The 27,354-nt window shown below is 40.5% G+C and overlaps 1 protein-coding gene across 1 annotated transcript; it reads right to left on the bottom strand.

The window, feature by feature from the left end:
* Positions 1-593: 593 nt before the first annotated feature.
* Positions 594-26,104, bottom strand: TMEM47 (transmembrane protein 47). The gene is made up of 3 exons (XM_074905411.1): positions 25,680-26,104; positions 11,897-12,037; positions 594-4,424 (listed from the first exon to the last, which is right to left on the bottom strand). Exons 1-3 carry the CDS (start codon positions 25,903-25,905, stop codon positions 4,246-4,248), a joined length of 546 nt encoding a protein of 181 aa, XP_074761512.1. The 5' UTR covers positions 25,906-26,104; the 3' UTR covers positions 594-4,245.
* Positions 26,105-27,354: the final 1,250 nt, after the last annotated feature.

Genomic DNA, 27,354 nt, shown 5'->3' with positions numbered 1-27,354 from the left:
AGCCTCTTCTTCACACTGCTGCCTGCTCACGTGAGAGGTACCCAGCAATGCAGAGGATGAATACATTACCAAATGGTAGAAACAACACAGTATTATGTCTTTAACGTTTTAAACATGCTTTTCCACTTTTGCAACACAACATTTCAGCTTCAAACACAGCATGGGTTTTTTTTGGGGGGTGAAAAGAAACCTGGCTTTCAGAATCAAAATGGAAAAAGTGTACTGGTATTGGAAACATGAAAAAGAAACCGGTATATAATGAATAAACACCCCCAGAGAAACAAGGTGCTCAGTATAGATTCTCATTTCAACACATGGCCTTGTTATTTACCACATTAAAAGCAATTTGGTTTTCTGATGTTATAATATTTGCATTTTTATAAAGGCAGTATGGGCTCTGTGACACCCAGGCACCTACCCTGTGCTACCTGTTCTACGGCCAGGTGAAGATGGAGAGGTCACATCGGCAAGATCTCGCACCTCTCCCTCTCTCCCCATGTATTTTGATAAGACTGTTTTAGTATGGTAACTGCATACCAGACATATTCATTAGCCTAAGCCAGCTGTTCCTTCCCAGTCTGCTCAACAGAAACCCACGTCATTTCACCTGCATACACATTCTACCCAGATCAAAACAGGCACATTTGGTTAGTGTAACAATTTTTTTATTTCAGTTACTTTTTCACATAAAACTTCATGTAAGCTACAAAAATTGTGAAATGCAGAAATGGTATTAAAACTGCAAACTTAAAAGTTTTGATTAAAAAAGTGTCTTTCCCTGCTAACAATGACCATTTAAAACGAATCGTGTTTTGATGGATTCATTTAATAAACATACCATACACTTCTTAAAAATAAATAAAGAACAACATCAGAAAAACCAATACCATCAACAATATGAAGCATTGTTTGTTTGTTTTTTTTCCTTCAAAGACAGAAATGAAATTTCTAGGCACAGTTTTAGGCATTATAGAGGACACAGAGGCAATAGGTTAGTGTGCACTGCTCTGTACAAAAATACAGTCTGAATAAATTACATTGCTAGCCATAAGATTAGACTTCACTTACCAGTCAGTTCATTGCATGTTTAATAATATACAGTTACATGCTAATCCATATATATCATTTATATTTCAAACACATAGGTTTCTCTATATTTATTTTTAAAATTTACAAAAGCTAAACGAAGTTGTGCAAGAAATCCAGAAGAGGTGCTAGGTACTTGTCAGCACCGGACGGTATACCTTAAGCTTAAAAAATACAAATAACTAGCCCTGCTTGCAAGTTTGCTATATATATATTTATTCATATATATTTGGAAGAAAAACAATGGATTTGTTGCATGACTGAGTCATTCTGCCAGTGAGATAAAGTGAAACAACTGAAATAACAGTGGCAAGACACAAACACCACGTACAAAATGATTAATTTGTCATATGTACACTCAAGACACAGATACGTATCCTTTTTGTGTCTAGAAAACAAAAATTAATCAGAATTATGTTGTATTTACTTTTAATTCAGTGCTGAGAAACAGAATGCTTGCCAAAATAGTCCTTGTTAAGGGGGAAAAAAAGAAATGGTAGGAGCAACATAAACTAAAGGTAGGTACCTAAACCCATGTACTAGATGCCCAGACACAAAGGACCTGAGGAGTTTGAGAGGTGGGTCCTAATAGACTGCATTATCTTCAACAGGAAAAGCAGCTGTTGAGACTGAAAATCAGATCTTCGGCTCAAATATGAATGAAGAACCTTATCTTCAGGCATTGACGTCTGTAAATTTTTTGCCTGAACACCTTTCATATTAACAGCCGGGTGACTTTCAGAGTGCATGCCATTAATTTGCATATGCCTTAGGCTTGACAGTTGTTTTCGCTCAAACTCTACATAAAGAAAATACTTGGTAAATTTGTGGATACGATATTGGTTCAGCACTGTACCTTCTTGTCAGCATAGGCTAAATGCCATGCAATGTCAGCACCAAACCACTGTCCCCTTAGAAAGGTACAGACACCTTCCCACAGTGGGTTCTTCTATGTTCACCTAATTCCCATGCCAAACTACAATGTTCTCCATGCTGCTAAATAAAAGCAGAACTACATAGCTGTTCAGAAAGATACAGAGTTAACTATATACTGAATATCCTCCTTAAGTCAGTCTCAGGAAAATAAAAGCAGTTACAAATGCTTTGTGGTGCCTGTGAAACAAGTGGTCATAATTTTTTCTCCCATACTTTTTGTTCTCCAGCCATTACCATGCAATCCCTTCCAAGCCAAGCTATCATTTTGCTCCATTTAATCTAATTAATCACAACCAGTCATGGAAAGACTGCTGATATGGAATATTCTGCCATGGTAGTAAAGATCTAACTCCAGAGAGCCCCAGAGTTTTATAAGTCATCTCTGTACGTCAGCAATACTTTCACAACAACCTCCTAAAGGCAGCCCTGTGGTCCCACAGTCATTGCAGAACCTCTGTGCCCTGCAAACAGTGGCACAAGCATTAACACTGTAGATGTGATCTTAACATCGAGTAATTCAGCAGTCTTTTCCGTGGAACCAGCAAAACCATTTGTGTAGAGGTGGATGTGCAACCCCAGCATATCTGCTTTTGCAGAGGTCCACACAGAATATATTTTTAAATTCCTCCTTTAAAAAAAATAGTTATTTCTAAAGATTAGACTTGTATAAAAATATGTTCATAATTAATTGAAAATATCCAAATAAGCAAATTGTAAACAAAAATAAAAGTGATGCAGATTAAATTCATGTGAAAGTTCTCCCTATTTTATCTTCGGTTTCATTTCACAAGTACAGTCTCTGGATGTTTTAAGTGGGAAACTTACTAAGCAAGGAGTAATTAGATGCACATAATCATCAGCCAGTCCATTATAAACTCAGCGTTTAAAAACAAGAGATTACCTCCTGCAGTGCTAGTGTTTTAATATGGACATGATGGGGTCTCAGCTGTACTCTTGACGATCGGAGACACTCGCAACTTAACTAGATTTTGTAAAAATGTCCTTTTTTTCTTTGCAACAGCCTTAGAAAAGGATTTTTAGTAAATACTAGATTACACATGGAATAGCAAGTAGTTTTGTTCAGTTCTACCTTAACTTGATGTGAACTTTCCCATAACACAGAGTCTGTACAAGGGCATATACAGAAGACAAACCATTTTATATTTATTTTGTAACACCAACCAAAATTCTGGGTACCAATCCAAGACATCCAAGAATGTGTACAAAGTTAGCATTTTAACACCTGCATCACAGCTCATATTACAATTTTAAGACGAATCATCTCTCTTCCTCTGCATTTATATTTGTACTATATATATATTCATTTATAGTAACAAATACTTTTCAAAAATATAACTGAACTTGTTCCATATGCATTCTTTTCGTGACAACGTTCAGAAGTTAAATGGGTACTGAGGACAACTGCAATTCATTCATACATTTTAGGTGCCTCAGGGAGAGATGAGGTCTTTTTCTACTCCCCCTTATTTCCACCCTCCCAGCAAAATACTCAATGCTGAGACAACTTCCAACTACACAGTCAGAAGCACATGTCTCTGTGTTTGGACTTCCTTCAACAATCTGCTACAGCTGGCACGGTGATGTCGATTACCAATTCAAGAAATCCTGTGTGGTTAGTGGCTTGGTTTTGTTTTTTTAAATTATTCTCCCAGAAGACTGTTGAATGTAGATATTAGACAAGTCATTAACCAGTTACATTCACTGCCCTCAACACAGTCACTTGCAACTAAATCCTTAAGAGCTTTTTTTGAGCAAGTAACAAGGGGCCAACACAGCCTATTGTACAAGATGCCACTGCCTGCTTATCAGACATCTGAATCCTCTATGATACAGGGAGACTTCTAAATGGAGCCTATACCAGCTGCCCCCCTGAAGGCAATAGCAGATGCTGGCATTGCATTCTCATTCCAACTAGTTTTCTCACAATGATCGCTGTCACATAGATCCTTTTGCTTGTTGTCAGGAAAAATGAAGCTTATGTATCAGCAGCTTGCAGCATCTGCCTATGTAAGATCAGCAATCCTAGTGTTTGCAGTTCTTTTAAATGGTTGTAAAAGCGGGTTATAGTGTTCACACCCAAAAGGCAAAGGCTATTTTATCAACAGAGCAGACTGTTTGGTGCTCCAGGAGTGTTCTAAAAAAACTGTGAATTAGAAAAGATGGGGTAATCCTTTTGTTATTTTTTCTTTTCATTAAATGATTCTAGTAATAGTCTTCATAGTTCTTAGGGTTAAGACAATAAAGAATGGCACCTCCAAATGAAAATATAGTTGCACCCCAAGCCAGGCCATAGCCCCAGTTGAACTCATGGTATATTTTCAAGCTGACCGTTTCGATGAACTTGATTGGGTAAAGGACTAAGCTGCACACCTGAAGAACAACTGAAAGAGGAAAAAAAAAAATGTCAGAAGAAGCCTTAATTTCCATAAAACAAGGAAAACATCATATAACTGAAATTCACATTTAAAATGCTCTTGGTGCATTTTTAGCTTGTAAGTACTACCCTTTTTGAAAAACAGATCACCTTCATTTCATTCACAGAGAACAGAGTAGTTCCTCCATATTCCCTCATGGATGAACAGATGTTATTGCTATGGTATAACGATGATCCTTCACATGTCCATGAAATAAACAGTGAAAGCAATCTTTTCCCACTTCTTTGTATTTTAGTTTGCAGTCATTATTCCTTCCATAATAACAAAACTAAGATCACTTGTTCTATAACTATTATAAATAAGTCAAAATGAGAAACAAGAATAAATTAATATTAAGAAATATAGCTCAGAATCAAATCATTTACTTAGCCTAGAAATAATTCATTGTAGTAGGTGATACATATTTATGTTCAGCAGAGACTCACTGAACTACGTATTTCATATGCATTACTGTGTACTGTAATCAGAATTAATGATATTGTTCCACAGAATACCAAGGAATCTATAAAGTTTGATCAGTCACTAAACTTCCAACTGGCAAGACATTGCCTTGTATTATGAATTTAGGGGGTGGGTCAGAAATGCTTCACGATAAAAAACAAGCTAATAAAACAGATCAAATCCAAGGCCATAAAAAGCACAGAAATCATTACTTTCTACAGCAATGTCTCTAAGAGAGCCAGATCTCCTGCAGCCTGATCCACCCTCTGCAGTGGAATCCAGCAAACCTGCTAGTTATTGTGCTACATCAAAAAAACCCACATACAGTAACCTGAAAAGGAAAATACATAGATGAAGAACCCCCATTTTCACAAGAAGATTTCAGTTTCATTGTCATCCATTCTCTTTTAAATTCAGGTGCACTGTTAACAGAAAATTGAGACAACAGTTTCCAAGGTTAGCGGGTGAAAATCACACATGAAGACAAGAAGAAGCTATACGATGATTCTTCAGGCCTCTAGTTCTGCCATCCACAAAAGACTAAACATCATAGGAATGTACAAAACATCCTTTTTGCCCCTCAAATATATGATATAGTCTTATCTCACTGCTCCCTTCCAGCATTTAACACTAGAAATTTTTAAAGACTTCAGCACGACTGCCTCTCCAAACTACCCCAGCCCCTGGTTACAGGCAGGGTAGGCACATCCACACATGCTTAAGTGTATGCAGGCCTGAGACACACTCTGATAAAAGTTCAGCGGTGTGCAATGTAATGCCATAACTACTTTCTTTAACACTGTCTGGGTAATTTTTTACAGTTTATTAAGTATGGTAAGAAGAACGACCACTATTTAGAGAATTGTTACACGGCCAGCGCCAACACAAAAAGCCCATGAATAATAGAGAGGAATACTACTTTGGACTACAGAAGCCCTTCTGAAATGCCACTGAGAAACTGCAGGAAAATAAAACAACACTAATTACATTCTCCTACTGCTTGAACACTTTGCACACTCAAAATCTGTCATTTGCCTTTTCATTCCCACAGGCACTGTTTAGTGTTGTCAAACCTGCACCTTTCATTAGCCCTGGAAACTAATGCTCACCCATTCTCTGGATGGGATTGGTATGTGGAGATGATTTCCAACGTTAATTACACCCTCGGTGATAACACATTACAAAATACTCATTGGAAATTCTCCACCCCAGCCTACAGACTAGTCTTTGGACCCTTACTTTGGACTGACAATCTGAATAACGTTTGGAAAGTGGATTTTCTGATGTGGATACCAAAATCCACAGGATTTTTTTTAATCCTAAAGTTATTGAATTGTTACTTTGTGTTATTCCATTTTAATATAATTTTTTTCTGCCAGCTCACAAAACACTGTGCAACACTGGAGAAATTTTGACAGGATACACTAGGGGAAGCACCTACTCTTATGAAAAGATTATACATTCCAATTCTGTATAATGAGAGCATCATTATATTCCAAAACATCTGAACGTATGCTCAGCTTTCAGACACATCTTTAAGACCATTCAGAGTCAAAAAGGATTTCCTAAGATGAATGAAAATAAGCAAGTTTTTTAGTAGCTTCCTGAACTGGGGATGCAGTACCTCTGCTGACTCAGTACAGAAACTGGTGTGTATGCGTGTGCCAAGTGACAACCAAGGAAGCTCTCCACCTTCCCCCAATGTAACATATGAAGTATGCTGAATTTTAATCTACAGATTGGACTTGTCAAAACAAAAAAAAAAGTTATTCCTTTGGAAGAGGAACATGTTGCTAAAGCAGCAACACCCACAACAGGTATTTTAGACCTTTTTTATAGAGAGGGTTCCTGCTTTTGCTACTACTGGTCCAGTTACACTATTGTAAAACTCAAAGGAAGTGCTGGCAACTGGCCAGAGGAAACAGCCACACTGCATAACACTGTCAGCAGCTTGCACTATTTTTGCCTCCCGTCATTGTTTCTCCCTGTAGAGTGGGAAGGGACCTGTGTGGGCTAGAATCAACAGTTAGTGAAGTTATGAAAAGTGACCAGTATGAGTCAAAAAGATGTTGAAACCAGTGCCTGCAACTACTGATCTGCTTCTGATGAATTTAAAGGAATTCCATGCTATGTCGACCTGCTTATGGGAAGCGTGTATACTGCCTTTCTTCAAAAGTGCTAGTCTTTTCCCATAGAAAAAAATGTTGCAAAAGAAATCTTAAAAAAAAAAATCCACTTCACTATAATACTCAAAAAAAGACTAGTCATCTCAAACTAGACTCTTCACTTCAAATTTAGACCTATTTTTATGACTAGCACTATGATGCTTGCAAGGCAATTGCACAGGAACACTAGTTTTATTCCATTTCTAAGAAATATATGGAAGTATAAGTACTCACCATATTAAATATGCAGAAATCACAACAAATGCTTTAAAACTAGGAAAATATAATTTTAGTAATCTTTTTTTCCTTGTTCAAATGTTTGACTATAGCAGTTTTGCTGTCAAAAAAACCCCTGATGGTGTGGCTTTCTAATTGGTCTATATTTATGAAAATAGTGATGCTGGCTAGTAAGTTCTGTATTTCTGATCTCTACATCATTCCTCCTGCTTATTCACATGAGTAAAGCACTTCATTAATAACCAAAGGGTGTTGCAGTTTCAAAGATTAACACACATGCAACTGCTCTCTAGGAAGCTGTTTGTACTTAACACAACCCATGCAATTAATTGTGAAGTAGCATGAAGAGAAAGGGGGTCCATGCTGATTTTTAAAATATTGCTAGCTCAAGAACATGTACCCTGCTACACAGGAATACCAGGAATTTCAGCAGGAGGCCCAGCTGACCAAACAGGGAGTTTCTCAATGAATGTGCAAAAAGGGGCACACATGAGCAGGAAACAGGGATAGACAATGACAGGAGTATAAAAGCACTCTTTTGATACCTAGAGAGAAAATCAGGAAGGCTGAAGCCCAGCTGAAACCCAACAGGCAGGAAATGGCAAAAAGGGTAATGAAGAATTTCCACAGGTGCATTAGTTGCAGGAACAAGTTAGGGATGACTTGGAGTTGCATCCATATCTATGGGGACAGATGGGATTGACCCAAGGGTGATGAAAGAGTTGGCCACTGTGATCGTGAGTATAAAATCACAGTGATCAGGAGATATTCAGATGACTAGGAAACGGTTAATGTTGTGTCCATCTTTAAAAAGGCTAAAAGTGAAAAATCCACAGAATTATAGGCTGGTTAGGCTCAACTCAATCCCTGGAAACATGGAATACATCCTCTTGAATTCCACCTCCAATCACATGCAGAATAAAGCAGTGAACATGAATTCACCGATCAAAAGACAAGGGTCCAAAGGGCTGCCAATATAATCAGAATACTTGAGCAAATAACCCTTAAGAGGAGGACAAGGGAGCTAGGTTTTATTTAGACTCATTAAGAGGCAGCTAAGGAGCAATTTCAAACCAGCCTACAGTTACCTGAAAATGTAGCTGCAACAATGATAGAAAAAACCTCTTTGTAGCGCCAAGCAATCTAAGATAATGGCAACCTCAGTTTCAGAGGTTCAGGATGGACATCAGGAAAGAAAAAATATCATAAAGAGGGTAGGTAGTATGTCACCAGGACAAGATGCTTGGAGAGGTTGCGGAACCTTCATCCTTGGAGTTCTTCCAAGTACAGACTGGTACAGACAAAGCTGCAGCTGACTGACCTAGTGTTAGCGATTGTCCTGCCTCAACAAGAAGGTTTGACTACACTACATGACCTACAGAGTATCTTTCCTGTTAGTATTTGTTTAATGCTATGACTCTTTTTGCTACCCTGTAGCGACTCGCACAACATCGCAATCAAGTCAGTTCTACTTTTCAGATCATTCCATCAATTTCTCAAAATCAAATTCTGTCCTTCAATGTATCTGCAATTTTTTCTAGCTTCACTGTAAAATCTGACAAGTAGACTTTTATTCTATCTTCCACATCATTTTGAAAATGGGCAATAGCACAGAACTCAAGACACAATCCGGTCAGACTGTGCTTTGACTCTCTGACAGAACAGATACATCCTCTAAGTATTTCCTAAATATTACTGCATATTTTTTTTAGTCTCTCACCTATAATGCTTTCACTTAGCCACTGTTTCCTTAGCTTACATGTAAAAGCATCCTGTGAAATGTGTTAAAAGCTTACTAACCTCAACATGTTATTTTTCTAAACATTGTTAAAATTGTTAAAACATAGCCCCAGAAGGCAAACATCTTTTAAATTACATTTTTTTTGTTTGCTTTTATAGACTTTCAACAATTACACTTTCTCTTTCTACCCCTAAATTAAGACTCAGCACTCAGTTATCTGGTAAGCATATCATGAGACTCCTACACTGACAGGTTTCTGAGCTTATACTTTTGAGGATGCAGCTTTGAGGACCAGTTTGGTTCATGAGCCCTAAGACATCCCAGCAAGTACATAAGCTAGTGACCTCTACTAGACCAAAAATGCTGGGAAGAGCTGGGTGGCTCCATGAAAGAGTGCCTTGCAACTCCCTCTCTGTATGGTCCAAGTTTTCCCATTACCTGAGGTATTCCTGTTCTTCTACCCCTTACACAGAGCTGACAGTATACATTTTAAACACATTCACATCTGTTGATCACTTGCTGGCTTATTCTCAGTATCTAGGCTGAATTAGTTTTTTTGTCCCTTTGCTTTCTCATCTCTTCTAGTCCTACTCAGTCAGCCTTCTCCCTTACCTACAGAGTTGCTAACTGAAACCTGCAGCTGAGAAAAAAAAAAAAAGAAAAATGAACAAAAATAAATCAAACTAGAAGAAAAAAAATGCCTGGAGCCAACTGTTTGTACTCTGAAGTGCCTGGAAACCACTTTTCCATTTTGTCCTTTCTCCCACGTAGTGAAGTTTTCTACCGGACACCCGCACAGATCATTAAATGTCTCTGGGTAATTGACCCCACGTCCTTCCAGAGGCAGGTGGTAGACTCCTAACCAGAGTCATGTAGAATATTTGGTCTTGTCAGCAGATTCACGGCTCAGGGTGGGGTTTACCCTCGAAGATCTGTGAAATCCACAGGTGAAGGTTTGAATCCATGGACAGTTACATACAGCACAAACTCTCCTGTGCTGCAATCTTAATTTTCCCCTCTTCAGTAGGGGATTCTTTCCATAATTCTTTCAAGATATGCCAGTCCATATTCACCTCTAAAAATAGCTGTCATCAAAGATAAAAGCTGTAGGAAATGACACTAACAATGTCAGTGTCAAATCCCAAAAGTATTCTCCTCAGATGTGCCAGATAATGAAGAAGAATGGGGCAGGCTGTCTGGGCCTCATCAACTCTCTTCTTATATGCTTCAGGTCATGGCTATTTAAAACGCACATGCACACACACACACAGACAAATGAAAAAGGTGAACACCACTCATGAGCTAAAGCATCAATGTATTTTCCTTTTTGATGCAAGTAAGCATCACACACTCCTACCACCAACATTTTGTAGTAAAGACTAGAACTAATTTTATGCAGAGGAGAACAGATTAAGCTTTAAGAAAAACAGCAGGATTTGGGGAAATTTTTTCTTTGGGAAAGTTTTCCTTCTTTTAGTATAAGCTTAACTATATACTAAATGAACAATATGGCAAGACAGGAATTGTATGGCTGATTACTAAGTTACTACAAAATGTTATGAGGAATTAAGTCAAAAGCCAAATAAGAAACCACTACAGAAATTCAATAATCTCATTTCTCTCAAAGTTAACTGCCCACCATGATTTATAATCTCAGAATTAATAATAAATTTTAAAATAATGGCACTAGTGCCCTTATCCACTCAACCAAGCAAGCAATATGACACACAGAACAAAAAGATTCGATTGCCGCTCAGGAAATCTGATCTTAGGTTGCATTCATTTCCTAAAAGCAAATGAAATATAACCTACCGATATTTCTCGAGCAAATAAAAGTGCATCTCGAAGCACTGCGGTTCAATCAAGGTAATGTTAACAGCAGGGGGCAGCAGGAGCCTTCCCCGAAGCTTTGTTTCATTGCTCAATACCCTGCAAATTCTGAGCTCTTATCTTTTCATATCCTTGTCGGTGGCTTTTTTTAATACAACCCGAAGACTAGGTTCTGTCATCCTCTTCATTATGGGCTATCAGAAGGGGCTTAAGCTGCCGGCTCCAATGCAGATATGAGTGACAGGATGAAAGCAAACCATGTTTGGTGAATCTCAGGAGAAACAGAAACATCCATGCTGACTAAGCCTCAAAACACGAGAATGTACCAAAGGAGATGATTTGATATTGTAATTACACCTCACTGGACCAGTCATATGGACAATTCAGATTCATAGGTCTCCCTTAAGATTTGGTGATAGTTTATATAAACTGTTTCATTTTCTTATTTTTAAAACCAAACAGGGACTACACTGTGACAAGCCTGTTAAATTAATAACTAAGCAAGCTGATACAATGAAATTAATTCCTCATGGCACAGGGGCATATATAAACACCTTGCAACACAATCCTGTTTATTTTCCCATGTAGGGCTTCAATGGTTCAGATCTGGGCGTTATTTTTCCTGTTTTAAAATTGTGAAAGGAAGAATATTAAAGTAACAGAAATGGCTTTGCATGAAGAATAAAAATGGGGACATCCAGCAGCACAAAGTCATAGATTAAAAATGGTACTTTGAGATTTACCCTCTGTAGTTTCCCCTACTGCATGTACTTCACAAAATAATAAATATAATGCAAATAAATAATTGTTTATGAACTAATAATAGTGCCACTGTAAAAATGATTAATGTCCTGCAGAACCAGTATCCTGAAAAATCTCACTGGAGTTAACACAGAAGTAAACCATATGCCTCTGGATTAGTATGCAGAACAAAGCATGTCTTCCTTCACAGAAGTGAAGCAGCCCTCATGAAATTTTTGTGATGGTGCTGGTTATCTGCTTACCTGCAGCAAAGAGCATGACTGCAACTGGTCTGTAGAACCGCCTCCGAGATCCCACGCAGATAGAGATCAACCCAACCAGGAAAGCTATGAGAATAATGGCAGCACCACCCAACAGCAAAGCAAGAGTAGCTATCTGCCAGTCTAGGGGGAGAAAAAAAAAAAAAAAGAGGGGAAAAAAAAATAATACAGTTTCAGTAAAACAAGCCCATAGGCCTGACAGAAACAGCAGAGTATATGAGGAACACAGAGGCTGCATCAAGACTCAGGTAAATAAACAACTGCGCTTTGGATTTCTTTTCCCCTAATTAGCGAAACACCTTTATACAACAGATGCAACTCAGGAGCAAAGTGCTGCAACCTCCCACACTTTTTCAAGGCTTAGTTGGCCTCACTGGGATTTCAGCTCGAGTAAGATTGAATAATTTGGTCCCCTGGTTTTTGTCCAATTTAGAATGAGAAATTGAGGATGGGTCAGGATTAGCTAGCATGTGTTAGCTGACCCCCAGTCTGTCATAACTTTCTCACAGAAGAGAGTGAAAGTCAAACCTCTGGTTGAGCTGATTAGGATGACATAGGAAGGGAAATAAATGCATGGAGGCTCATCATCTACATCCATCACTTGGGAAGTATCAAAACCACATAATATGAATAACAAAACTAACGTAAAGGAAGAAGATGTTCAAAGGAATAAAACAAAAAAATGTCAACACTAAAAAACAAAAAGTGGAAGTCAAGCCCTTATAGAGGCAGTAAGAATCATTAGATGCAGACTGAGTCAAATCTGAAGTCCATTTTAAAACGTCAGTTATCCTGAAGTGTCAGTTTTTGTCTTCCTTCCCCAAAAGCAACTTCTGGATTTGGCCCCATCTATTTTCTAGTTATTTTCACACATAATGGATGCAGTTATAAACAATATCCTTGCAGTCTTAAATCACATAAACCAAAATTCATTTGCAGGCTGATAACCATCATGGGTCCATACAACGTCCAATATCTAACTTAAGAGCTTCTGTAGCATTTTAGAAAGGCACAGGCTTTGTGCTGTCCCACTTTGTAAAACAGATCTTCTCTCTCTTCAGTAACAGGCATCAAGAAAAAGAATCACATCACTATTTACTGTTTATCACTACTATTTAGTAGTTCAAAGAGGATGATCTAAAATCATCTTGTGGGAAAAAGACCTATGGATCCAGTGCATCTCATTATATTGAAAATACCAGCACTCATTCAGAATAAAATGTCCAAATGCATTACATAGTGCAAAGAATATAAGATTATTTCCAAAATAAATTTAGAGATCTTATGGTTACCAAATAATGAATGACAATAAAAATTCACATTTTCTTGAAAAGAGAAAAAGTCAGGGTTTTAAAAACAGTACATTCAATTTTAAGAGGGATCTAATCTGCTGAAGATACCAACAGGGTTTGGGAAAGGAAGTCTGGCAGCTACTATCACCAAAAAGCCTTCATATATTATATGAAAAAGGACGAAGGGGATTAAAAGAAGAAAACCAGTAGAAGAGCTATAAAATCATTGCTAAAAAATAAAGTTATTTTAAAGGTGTGTTTGTGCAAGTACACACATTTATTGTCATTCCTTTTTAGAAATCCAGGCACGTTGTATACTAATACTTTAATTACTAAGTACTCAACCTTCCAAGCTATTTTACTCCCCGTTTTCTTACTGGACCAAAGCACAAGGCTGGGAACAATCTCTCATTCTCCTACCATCAGCATGCAATCTCTAACATCAGTTTGTTGTGTGTCCCACTGCTTTACTATTATTGGGATGGAAATACAATTTTAGTTATGGATGAGAATGCTGTGAAGAGTGCGTTTTAATGTGGACATGATCCTTCAGAAACACTAAGTGGCTAGTGCACTGGTGATTTAGAAAGTATTCTTCCAATATCAGAGTGCATTACAGATATAAAATACAGAAATAAATAAACAGAATGAACCACTTCAGAACAACATGAAAGCAACCCTTGCACTAGAAAATTACACAAAATACAAAGAATAGACACATAAATCCATATCGCCCCAAAGTTAAAAGCCATACAAAATTGATGAAATAAATCAAAGTGCCAGATGGGAAAACTCAGAAACTAAGATTTTCGAAAGCTACTAGAAATAATAAAAAAATCAAATGTTATCGTCACATTGATCAGACGTCAAAGTCTAATGCAAACAAAAGGTGTGCAACATCGGAGTCGCAACTAAACAGAAAAAAAGTTGAGTATCCCATTGCCTTCCAAACCCACATCAGCAAGATCACCAAACAAATGAAAGTAACTAAAGATGATACAAGCATGGAGTTAGAATGCAGTTTAACTTCCAGGACAGATATATCTAAGGATTTTAGAAAGGTTAAAAAATAAACGAGCTACCTTACTATAGTACTGATGTGGGAGGTAAAAGGACAAATGAGTGTTGGGAGACACCCACACTCCCAACTAAAAAAGAACTGATTTAGTTACACAAAATTAATTTCTTGAGTAATAGAACCTACTCAGTGATGTTGACAGTAGGACAAAACTGAGGCTCTTAACGTTCCTTGCTACTAGCTGAGGACTAGGTATTGAACATTGTGCTCTGGACCACAACATCTGGAATTACCTCTTTATATCCAGCCTTCGTTCACAGGAGCATACAATGCCACCAGCCTTTGCTTTGAGCTGCAGCTGAGGAGGATTCTGGCTAAAGAACATCACCAAGGTCAGACATCAGTGCACAAGAATACTGGTCTGAATTTTCCTGTATTGCCTACCATGGAAACTACATGTTTAAATCTCCTTGTCATCTTAAGAAAAACCTTAACTTTCAGTTCTGAATGCCATTTGATCTGGTGACAAAATAAAGCTTATGTTGGATCAAGGAAGTAAAATCCTCTGCACAGGCCTCTTACTTAACAGCAACTATTTTCTAAGAAAAAAATCTAGGCCACTGGACTTTATGGAAAAGAAAAGAAACATCCAAAGAAAACTGAATCACTATCTCTGAAGGAAGAACACCCCGTAAGTTAGATAGCTACAACAATATAACCACATACAGCAAACACAGTTTGCTACAATAAAAATCTGTAGTGTTCCTCGGACTACCCAGGAGTGATTTATAACGCAACATCAAAATGGGAACAGCAGATTGCTCTGTTACATAGTGTTACTGATACACAGAACATAAACATCATAAGCCTACTTTAGAGTATCCAAAATATGCTTGCGCCATTTCTAGGCATGCACCAATCTTGCAAATAAGTTACTGTATTCAGTTCAGGAGCCTCGGCAGTTCAGCGAGAATGCTTGTTCTCACAGAGATACAAACATACACGAGTAAAATGGGATCTTACAGATTATTAGTTGTATGGACTCAAAACACAGTTTGGTTACACTTTAAGAATGCACATCAGTATTTTTCACTGTACATCACTACAGTTTATTTACACTACACAACCACTAAGAGAAATGTTAGTAACTAATAAAACCCCACTTCCACAAATCTTAATAAACTTTTAGATGTTAAAATGCACTGTCATCCACACCAAATGAAGTCGCTTTGTTGGTTTGTAACTGTAAAGCCAACAGAAAGCAAAACTTCTTTTCAGTGTTCCTCCATTTTAGCAGTATGTTAAGAATTACACTGATAATACCACCTATCCCATCCAAACAACTAGAATTAACACATTTTTGACAATCTTTAAGTAACTTGAGACAGATTTCTTAAGAAAAGCCTCACTTAATGTATACTATTTTTATGTCTGAAAATCCAAACATGTTTTTGTACCACACAAGAAGCATCACAATGTCTATAACCATGGGAAATATATACTGCAGTTCTCATGGTGATAGTAGTGTTTGCATAATTTTTATTATAACAATCTGCGTATTAGTTTAGGGATGTGGGTTTCAATATTTGGAAATACACACAAATATGCACTTAGGTACTTAACACATTTTCAAAACATATATCATGTAAAATTTATTAAAATTACCAGTTTCAGTTAAAAAATATAAATGAACCTGCAAACCATGATGATAATGTTTCTTTACAGTTATTTCCTCATACTTGCAGGAGTGCCTTTTTGTAAGGACAGCTTAGTCTCATTGCTCTTTGGAAATTCTGCCTGTTTCTTAATGATATGGAAGCACAGTGTTATTTGCACACTGAAATGTGTGGCTCTCCTCCCTTCTTCCCTCCAGCTGAAACAACCTAAGGCTTTAAGCTGTATATTCATTTTTAACCAAAAGCAGCTCTACCTGCTCTATTTCTTGGGCAAAATAGTACATCACTATTGGGATAAAATCAGAAAAAGCCATAAATGAAAGAGAAAACATCTCAGAATTCTGAAATGTTTATTTTAACAACTAGGTCATTTTTCAACACGAGAAAGAACAACACAAAAGGCTAGCACTGTCATAGATTTAATGTTTTCAGCAAGTTCCCCCCAAATTAAATATTTTATCTACACGGTATTCTACAGTAAAAGAAGCGGTGGACATAAAAACATACTGTGGAATACATGAAACATTTGTGTATAGGGCTCTTTCAGATAACGCAAGTGAATTGAATTAATCTCTTAAGAAAGAATCAAGTATGCCTTTCTTTCATACAATGGTTCTCCACGGAGTCCTCTCCTCATAAAGGCTGAAGTAAAAAAATGCATGCAGCTGTTACATGATGACGGTTATGACTGACCTTCTTCTAGCACTTAACAAAACCTTGGTAAGAAACAAAATGCAACAACACTCTTAAGTAAATTTTTCTCATTCACTGCAAAGCTTCCACTTATCACATACCTGCCCTCAGCCAATAAATATTCTTAGAAATTGTAATATAGAATTTAAATTCAAGAATAATTAATTTGAAAAAATGTGTCAAGTAAGGCACCCACGCATAAGAAATTAAATACTACCCACTGAATGTCATATCAACTAAGATAAATAGGATAGCTAGACATACTCCTATTTGCCTCATATTCAAAACTATTTCTAAGTTTATAAACACTCATCAGCTTAGCCATTGAACAGCCACCAAGTTTAAAAAGTGTATTGAGTATATAAAAACACAAAGGTAGAATCTAGTGTCTAAAAGTGCGTTTGTCACAGGATCAGTAAGATTTGTTCTTCCTTCATCACGATCAGATGCACAGACTTCTTGTGGAAGGCCAAGCTCCACTGAATTCAGTGGGAATACTGAGGTAAAGCAAGTACTGCTGTGGCCATTAAGTTCTCACATAAAATTATTCCACAGAGAAGTCAGTCCTTTGGAACATCCCCCGAGCCACAATGGTGGTTTTTAAGGAGCTGCTCAGACGAATTCCACTCTGGCTAAAGATGGGAAGCCCAGTGTCCATAAATTACTCCGTTCATACTCCTCTGCTCTTCTACAGCCAGCACCACAAGTACAGTCTTTTGAGACCCAGTAGCATACACTCCTGCACACTGCAGAAAGAAGTGCTTTCTTGCAGAATCCATACCAAACCTCCAGTGAGTTGCTCTAGCTACAGCTTTCCACAGTGGAAAAATCACAATAAATGAGTATTTTCTGTTCACTGTCAGTTTGTACAGTATGCTTATTACTGCTAGCTGCTGTGCAGGTATACTCTGGCTTTTACATTTTATTTTATGGATTAAGATTTTTCCAAAGTATGAAGATGATTTGTGTGTGTGGATCCTAAAGTCACCTAGACACTTAAAAAGCGCTACCAGAGCTGTGGGAGCCAGCCAGCTGTGGCTGAATGCTTAATTTCCTTAAGACAGAACTCTATACCAAGGCTTTCTTCTGGAAGCCATTAATTTGAACACATGAAGCAATGTGAGGTCATAGATATGTTAAAAAGAAGTTGTTTGTGAAAGACAAAACTATTTTCTGCTTTTTCTTCAACAGGAGCTTTACATACTGAGCTATTACCAAAGAAATTACTCTTCATCCACACACAGCAGCATGTAGGACAAAGCCCTCAATAACCCAAGTCTTGCACAACACAGGTGGTCTTAACAGTGAGTCTTTCTTATAGCTCTAATTCACTAGGATTTTTACAACCACCAAACAGAAAATTGAGCATTTTATGCTGGTGCCAAAATTTCTAAGTGCCTCATAAGGATAATTCAGCAGCTCCACATAAGGCATCAGTCACTTTCCATTTACTGTACAAGAAACTTGTAGGAGGGTTTAGTGCTCCTGATGCTGAGTGGAGCATCGTTAGATGGAGCTCTTTCAGAACCAGCCAAAGAGAACAAGCACAGAAACACGTCCAAAAAACAGCTAGCTGGGGCAAACCCAGATATGCCTGTGTCTTGTCTTGCCAAGACACGGAATGCTGACTAACGAAGGAAGAAAGGCAGACACCTCCTTATCTGCAATGTACCAAGGGTTAGAGGCCTTCTCAGAAACTGCAAGGTCTTTTCTTCCCAGCTCCGGCTCCAAACTTGAACCTCTGCTCCCATTTCCCAGTACTCAACCACTAGGGTAGACTGAAACGGCTCTCCTCTTTCGCCTGATAGACCCAAGACAGAAAAAGATGAGATCTAGGGGGGTCTCTCAACGAACAGGTACAAGGGAAACTAAATCTGAGTCTTGCTTTGAAGTGCCTCTTACCTAACTGATCCCTTTCAACTTTCTTGACGCACCCTTCCACTGACATACAAAAATACTAAGCGTTACTGTAAGGCAGCCCAGATTCAGGGTTGTCTCACCTTTGAGGGAAAAAGACCTTAGCGGTCACCTACAGAGTTGCATTCCTCTCGCTTGGGCTCCTCCTATGGCTTTCCTTTACTCCACAGCAAGATAACCGTGATCAGAGGGGAAGAGGCCAGCTCCATTCCAGGCAAGATAACAGCCTGCCGGCAAGATGCTGCAGGCAGTAGGCGCTCTACCACCTACCCTCCTCAGCCTAGGAGGGACATGCTTGCTGGGTTGGGGGAATAATTAGGCAGCCACTGCACAGACTCTGCTCATCTTTCAAGGGCAAGCACAAGCTCCCCTGCCTTCCACCTGAAGATGCCACTGAGCATGCAGGGCGCAGTTTGGTTCCCAGAAAAGTGAGCAGCACACAAAGCAGAAATGGTCTCAGTTTCTCAGGGTGGTCTCTACAGCCGTTTAGCATAAAATACAGACTGCATTAATCTGTCTGATGTTTCCATTTCAGCTGCCATGTTCATCACACTGTGTGGCTCAGACTGCTAGACTCAAACTTTCTGTGTGCTTTGACAGCACCGGAAATTTTATCTCCCCTCTCTACAAGAGATCAGGCTGAACAACAAAAGCAATAAAAATTACGGGAAGCAACCCTGCTATTGTGCAGAGACTGATTTTGCAAGACAAGATGGTCTAATTCCTGAGAGGAGGGGGTTACAGATGTATGAGCAACTTGAAACATAGCAGGTGCTTGCTTATCTGCCCACTGACACACATCTCTCCTGAAGATTAAAGCTTACATTTCTTATATACAAAATATATACACTGCAGTGGGGGGGAGGGGTTGTACAGCTGTTCTCTGATCTGTGACCTGTCTGTTTCTAAAATCACAGAGTAAAATCCCTTAAATGCAGTGCAGCTTCAAATGAAGAGTTAAGTGGTGCCATTATATAGATCTTTATTTTTCTATTTAAAGGTAATATGCATTGCATGTCACTTTTGACAACAGAGGACTTCAAGACAAGCACGGCATTACAGAAAATCATGTAATCTATAATTCATTCACAGAACTGTACAGCATGTACTCAGGCATTTCTTCCATTGGATACACAGCATCCTTCTGAGATTAGCTCACTACCATTCCATTTTAATTATTGGATATTCATTCATTCAATAAAAAACCAAAATGCACACACCCACAACTCCAAGAACCTCACAAAAACCTGGAAATCTCAGAATTATGTCATTAGGAGAGAAGTGTGGGAGATGTGTTATACAAGCTTTTCAAGAAAAGCTCACCTTTTCTGACCTCTTTTATATATACTACTACATTTTAGCAATCTGAAGAACGAAGAAGTACGCTTCACATTGGAACAGGAATGTAATTATTTCCCACAGTTACCAATGTTCTTCAATCAAACCGGCAATCTTTTGCAATTTTCAAAACTCATTCCATTGTTTCTCGAGAAGAATAATTAGCATTTAAAATAATTCAGGGAGTACTTCCTATCAAAACAGTGGCCTTATATCACAGAACTAAAACAAGTAAAAACACATAAAGCAATACAGCTGGATACACTTTACCCCGCCTCCTGCTTGTTACCTTAAATCTTATGCGGTCATCTTTGGCCAAGAATCAGTAACAGAGGCAAGGTTACTCTCTATGTGATTCTAAATATAAAATCTCATCAAATATTTAAAGCACTTATATTATCTCTAACACAAGGAACATCTTTTAGCTTACTGGTGCAAGACTTCTTTATTTAATAAACAAGACTTAAAGCAACGGGTTATATTCCTGATTTTAAAATTGCAATGAAGAACAACAGTAACAATAACCCACTAAGGCTAGAAGTATTTTTTTTCTTTTTTTTTTTTTTTTTTTAAGAGTATTATCAATGATAAAGCGTATGGTGCTCTTGACCTGATCAGACAAACTCATACAATCTTCATATATTACATACAAATGTGCTATCACCATGTCTCTTAGCTGGTTACAGAAGGGTGGCTGAAATGGTAGCCTCCATCATACTAAAAGGTCCTGACTACTGAATAGAAGTCTTAGATCTGCTGATCTCACAGAGCATGGCACTGGCAAGTCTGAAGCTAAAATAACTGTTCCATTTGTAAGAGAGGGAGTATACCTTTAAATATTCTATCTGGGACTACTGTGAGGGGTAGTTAACAAATTCAAGGCATTCTGAACACACTGAAGGACCAAGGTAGACATCAGGCATAAACAGAGTATCAGTTGTCGTAGAATCACAGAATAATGTAGGTTAGGAAGGACCTCTGGAGGTCATGTAGTACAGCTCCCGATGGAAAACAAGGCCAATCTCCAAGTCAGACTCAACTTCAAAGTTAGATCAGCTTGCTCAGGGTCTTAGATGGTGAGCTTGAAGTAGTATGGCTTTTGATTTTATATCCACCTTCAGACGAAGTGTTGGGAATCATTATGAAAGAAAGTAATATGCAAAATGACAGACTACAGTTTTCACAACGAGTAGGAATGTTTTATTAATTCCTTCTTACATTGTATGAGCCACCTTCTCCAGACTTAGTAAAATTACATTTGTTGTTCTTATGTTATTCTATAGCAAACTATCAGCCTTGCTGAGCTTTTTACAAATATGTGTCAACATCAACTCTGAGCAATGATCCAGATCTTCTAATGAGGAAGCTGCTTTTGAGCTAGCAATTTCCCCTTGGAACAAGTCCTTAGATTCAAAACAAGCAGATACCATCCAAGACTACTGAGCCATGTCAATTCATATATCTGCATCTAATATATAATTAAGGTTAAATCCCTTCCAGTGCTACCAAATGAGCACACTCTGATGCTTTTTTTTAAATTTTAAGAACAAATAAGAACAGAATTATAAGCATAAAACTAGACTCAAGTTGGTTTACTGCACTATGCTGTAAATTCAGCTTACTTTTCATGGTTTGTTCATCACTAAGTTTAAACACGTACAGAGACCCTGTTGCACTTATTTCCTTGAGAATGTTTTGTCTTTAAAGCATTCATGGACAGTTCTTAAAGAGTATAATATTGTTAAAGAAAACTCAGCGTTGCATAAACAAACATAGAGGCTGTTAAGTAACAAAGCCATATACCCCCATTCACCAGAATGAATGTCGTTAATCAGTATGAAATGATTCAAATGTATTTTTATATATGCTATGTTCACAGTAAACTGAAATGTTGCAAAGGAGCCATTGTTTTCTATGAACAGCATATATGCATATATATACTGAAGTCAAAATATGGAATGTTTACCTGCAGATCAGATTCTATCAAACCACTTATGTCTTCCATATCATATCTGTGCATCTTTCATTTAAAAAAACTATAAAGGCTGCAGTCCATTGCACAAATTCAAATTTACTGTTATTAATTCTGCAGGCAGAAGACAACCACCTGTACAGGCATGGACAACCAGGCAGTGACACATAAGATGCATTTAATTTTAGGCAGATGCTGTGATAGAAATAAATATTCATATACAACTCTTAACTCTTGATAAAATCTGTAAATGAACCATCACAAATTAGACATAATCCACTCCAAATGAAGTCTAAAAAAAAGTTGTTTAAACACACCAAAGGAACACTTGAAACGCTGTAAGATTTTTTTTTTTTTAAGTTTAGCACATGAGTTTAAAATACATCTGACTTAAATACAACTTGTACATTAGCCAAGTTAAGCTTTGATCATAGGAAATAATTTTATGCCCATACAGCTGGTGAAACTGTAAAGCAGCATTGCTGGATCTCAAGATTTTATCACGAGGCTTTCCACACTCACAACTTCGGTAGTTTTTCAGTTCTTGAAGTTGCTATTAGTGGGAACTTTAGAATTTCATCAAGGGAAGATGAGGAATATGCAAGAATACCTTCCTAGCACCTGCAACTACAGGAAGAAAATTGAATAGGTGATTTACATAGACCCCAAAGACTCAGAAAGAAGCAAATTAAGATGAGATATTTTACAATCTTCAGATTTCTAAAAATTAATTTGACTCACTATTGTACATACTTGCACCATCAATATTGCGAAGTACTTACACAACTTTAAAAGCAGTATGAGAGCAAATGATTGCTCGCAAGCTATAAAAGCAGGGAATGAATGAATGCAAGAACACATACTCCAAGCACTGGCAATGCTCAAGGAAAATCGAGGGATTATTTCCTGCTATAACAGCCAACGTAATCACGCTCTGTACATTTCCTTCTGCTCTCCACTAAGTTGCCCTTTTGATAGCAGTCAGGGGTCCTACATCTAATTACAGCAAAGGTTTTTAATTAAACCTCGAATATGCTTTAACAGCTTCTAGCATGAGCTTGCCCTTGATGGTGCCACTTGAGGTGCTCTCCTTCAAGGGATGATGAAGTAAATCTCTTAAAACCGTGGGTGAAGATGCCTTTTTCCTGTGTGTACTACCGCTTTTCACAGCTAGCTAGCTACAAAGCTGCTTGCACCGGTATCAAGCTAAAAGAGCTTTCCCTGTGGGAGCTCTGCACTATCTCCAAACTATACCACTTGCTAGATTCTCGATGTAGGAGGAAAGTGCACTTAGAATATTAAGGCAAGCACACAAAATGGTCTCAAATATGAGCCCAATCCAACTTACTGAACTTACTGGGAGCCTTCCTATTGACTTTAATGGGAACTGTAACAGACTAGAAGAAGGCAAAGCGAGAACAGTGCAGTTTCTTGTATTTCAGGTCTCCTCAGAGTGCAGCATTGTGTGCCAAACATGAGGCAAGCAAAGGGTTTGTTCCAGTTACCTCAAATAAAACAACCATTCACTTCTTCCCCAGTAGCTTGTGAAACCTGGCTCCACTAGACTGGAAAGTAAGTAATAAGTAAAGCTCTTTCAAGGAACTTGAATAAAACGGGACAGGCAGGAATTTTTGCACAGGATGGAAGAAAGCACCAGGAGAGGGCAAATTTTCCACACACAGCATCCAACAAAACTACATTTCATTCCTATCCATCCTCACCCATTCATCTTCCACCTTCCAATAAACAGACAGGTGACCAATAAAGTAACGAGAGAGATTAGTGTCCTTTTATGCTGTTCTATAAACTGTCCTGCTTTTCTTAATATCCCACTTGTGTGTGTGTGTGTGTACACGCATGCGTGGCAGGGAGATGGATTGAGGGGGGGAGCCCAATAAAATGTGTGCCGGGGGGGAGGATGGGATTTGAAGCAGGTTCTCATTCAAGCCATCTGAAAAGTCTTTCTGCAATCAAGGGGATACTATTTCAGGAGACAGGGAGAAGGGGCAAAGGATTCACGTTGCTAAGGAGACACGTAGAAGCCGACATTCCTACATAAATTTCCATTTATACTGAAGAAGGAAAAGAAAGCTCTCCAAAGTTTGTGTAGATACCCTGGTAACTGACCGAAAGTGACATTTCTTTACAATTCATTTTGGCATTACGTGAGTTAAGACAAAATCCCAAACAACATTCAAACCATCAAATATTACTCCACACAATGACAGAAAAAAAATAAGGACAGAAGCAAAGGAACTTGTGCCATTTCTACTCAAGCAGAGATCAGTTATTTACCAGAATCCATACAAGGATTTCAGAGAAGTGAGGAAAAAGGAAAGCATCTAGAATATACAGTCAGCCCCTTGCCTTCTTTCCTAAAACAAACATCTTGACCCCTTATGATTTACCCAACTGGAGAGCACAGCAATCCAAATGGATGATTTAGCAATGCAAGTGTGTGTGTGTGAAGGGCAAGGATGGGGATGAAAAGGGAGGAGGGGCGGGGGGAGCGCGGGGGGGAGGCTGGCTTGATTTGTCAGTGTTTCTATTGAGCCTCCAGAAGTTGCTATCAGGCATAAAGTAAATAAAACAGCCCATGAAAATTGAAACAATTACGGTACTACAAAAGAATTTACTGAACAGTACTCAACAGGCAGCTTGTTTATATCATTCACAACCCGTTTTTTAAGTACTCCAAGCAATAGAGAAATGACATTAAATTAAAAATATATATATATATATATAAATCTATGACCAAAGACCTAAAATCTGAAGAACGAATGAGCATCAAGAAATCAAACCAGGGACTGTGGCAAGAAGGCAAAGAAGTATGAAAGACGATGGGAAGATCACTAGCTGCTAGAGAGAGACACACACCAGCACACCCAGGGGGGATGGAGAGAGCCAGGGTCCAGGGCGTCCTCACTCGGGACGAAATAACAATCGGGTTTGGTTTAGGCAGCCCCAATTTCCAAGACAGTGACTTCGGGGAATGGGGGTGGAACTAGAAGATACTTGATCCCCAACAGCTTCTCGCTGTATGAGAACAACTGCCACACAGAAAAATAAAACTAGTCCAAACTCGGCATCTCTTGAAAACACAGTCCCGAGGCAGATACGGAATCCGTCACCCCTTCGTTCCCAGAAGCCAGGCTCACACCTCTCCCGCACCCCGGGCCACCTCGCAGGCGGGGGGACGCGCCGAGCACGGCCCCTCGGGGCTCCCCCCCCAGCACACGCTATTTACAGAGACACGCCGCCGCCTCGGCCCCAGCCCGCCGGCCGGGAGAGGCGACGCCGGGGCCGCGCAGCCCGGGGAGGGCAAGCGCAGGGACCGGGGGGGCAGGGAGGAGGATGAGGAGGATGGGGACGGACGAAGCGGTTCGGGAAGGGGGAGGGTGCGGAGGGCAGGAGGACAAAGGTGCCGGGGACTTTTCTCGGCGGCGGCCGTAGCGGGGAGCCGGGCGGGGAGCAGGGGCGGCAGCGGGCAAGGCGGGGAGCCCGGAGGGGCGGCGGGGCAGGACCCACAGGTCCGGGAAGCGGGGGCAGCCCCGGGAAGAGGTTGGGATACTGTCCCGGAGGACGCAAGGGTGAAGGAGAGGCGGCTCGGGCGGTGCTGGCCAGGCAGCCAGGGCACGGGGAGGGGTGCGGGGCTAAGTCTCAGTGCCCGGGGTGCGGCCGGGGGAGCGGGAGGGGACCGGGGCGGGGGGGAATATAGTACAGAAAGGGACGAAGGAGAGACGGGGCAGGGAGCGGGCGAAGGACGGCTGCAGGGTCGGGGTGCCGGCCGGCGGAGGGGAGCGGCGTCGGGGGGAGGCAGGGAGGGTCCGGGGCAGGCCCCGGGGCAGCCGTATCTCACCGCTGTGCAGGGTCGACTCGCAGAGCCAGCTGTCCAAGTTGCCGGGCTTGCGGCAGGACTCCCAGAGGGACAGGTAGTACTGGTGGTCCGCCGTGACCCAGGCGGGGCTCAGCACGGCTCCCAGGTCCAGGCACAGCGCCAGGAAGATGCACACCAGCCCCACCAGCTTCAGCGGGGTCAGCACCGAGACGCGCACCTCCTCCATGCCGCTGCCGGCCGAAGCCATGGGGCCCAGGGGGAAGGAGGAGGAGGGAGGACGCGCTGCCGCCGGCCCCGAGGGGAACAGGAGCGAGAGCCCAGCTCGGCGCAGAAGGGGCGGGAGGAGGGAGAAGCAGCGCGACCAGCGCTGACTAACGGCGGGGAGAGGCTTTCGCAGGCGGCGGGCAGCGCCGCTCCCACCCCGGTGTATCAGGTGCAGCAGCTCCCCCTAGTCCCCCCGGCGCCGCCCGGCCCGACGCGCTCCTCCCCCTGCCCGCCCCTGCCGGGGGAGGCGGCGGCGGCCGCGGCGGGGCCCGGCCCGGCCCGACCCGCGCTCCGCCGGGAAGGGGCGGGGCCCGCGGCGCCGGGGTCTCGGGGCGGGGGGCGGCCCCAGCCAGCCCCGCCCCGCCCCGCCCCGCCCCGCCGGGGCGAACTTCGGGGAAGTTTCCCCCTTCCCGCAGGCGGCGCCGGGAGCCGCGGGCCTCGCGCCCCGCCCCCGCCGCGCCGTGACGCGCCGCCACGGCGAGACCCGCGAAAGCGGCGGGGCCGGCGGGTGTGCGTGCGGGGCCGACCGGCCGTGTGCGACCTTGGTCCTTCGTCTGAAGTGACCTTTCAATCACCCGTTATTCGGGGAAGGTTTAAAAAACCCAGTCAGCATTTCGGTGCTCCTGCGCGGCCGTACTTGCAGTTCCCGCTTCCCTGTCCCGTCAGCGGTGTTGCTGATCCCAAATTAAACCGTGAGGAAGGATAGAAGTGCTTTGCCTGGTTTTCATTTCATCTCTGTTTATTTTGCTTAATTAGCATCACGGTGCTGAGAATGTCAAGGGCAAATGTTCTGGTTAGTTATTAAGCATGGGCACTAGTACAATTCGCCGTCTAAAGCAGCTCTCCCTCATAAGAGAGAAACACAGACACAGAGTATAATGTTCCTTAAGGATTATTAAAAAAGGAAGAAGGTTCAACCCGCAGATTTTAAAGCAAACGCTGCTACTTACATTTGAGGTAGAGCTGTAAAATGGGAAAAGAAAAATCAAGCTAGGAAACCCATCATCGGAGTGAAGAAACAGAAAAAAAAAATCTGTTCCGTAAGTGCTAATTATTATATCCCCATTACTTAGCTTTGTGCCCCCAAAGTTTCTTTCTAAGATCCTAGTCTTTCTTTCTTCCAACTAATGTTCTCAGTTCCCAGCATTACATCCTAATGCTTTACACAACTTTCTTCAAGTTTCATTTCAGCCTGTTCGTAGTCCTTTAAGGCTGAAAGAGAAAGAAAAAATATTACGTGCATTGCAAGCTCCTCAGCGCGCGAACAACTTTGCTCTTAGAGCTGTTCAGAGGGGTTAGTGTATGATGTCGAGTCCTGGTTTCCTTGTGGTATTATGTTAGAGAACACTTCATGTATTGCAACAATTGCTCCATTTCTTAATTATTTAGGTGCCGCCTCTGTTAAAAACACAACCACGGAAGCTCAGTACCC

The sequence above is a fragment of the Athene noctua genome, chromosome 1 (assembly GCF_965140245.1).
Source record: "Athene noctua chromosome 1, bAthNoc1.hap1.1, whole genome shotgun sequence".
NCBI classification, from domain to species: Eukaryota; Metazoa; Chordata; class Aves; order Strigiformes; family Strigidae; genus Athene; species Athene noctua.
Note: the sequence above shows the minus strand (reverse complement) of the source record. Positions and strands in the feature narration are given on the sequence as shown.

Bases quoted from the DNA above. Each gene is read 5' to 3' on its own strand.
- TMEM47 (XM_074905411.1), bottom strand. From the start codon at position 25,905: ATGGCTTCGGCCGGCAGCGGCATGGAGGAGGTGCGCGTCTCGGTGCTG. The intron at 12,038-25,679 runs GTGAGATACGGC...TTCTCCCCCTAG, and splicing joins CGAGTCGACCCTGCACAGCG to ACTGGCAGATAGCTACTCTT. The intron at 4,425-11,896 runs GTAAGCAGATAA...TTCCTCTTTCAG, and splicing joins AGTCATGCTCTTTGCTGCAG to TTGTTCTTCAGGTGTGCAGC.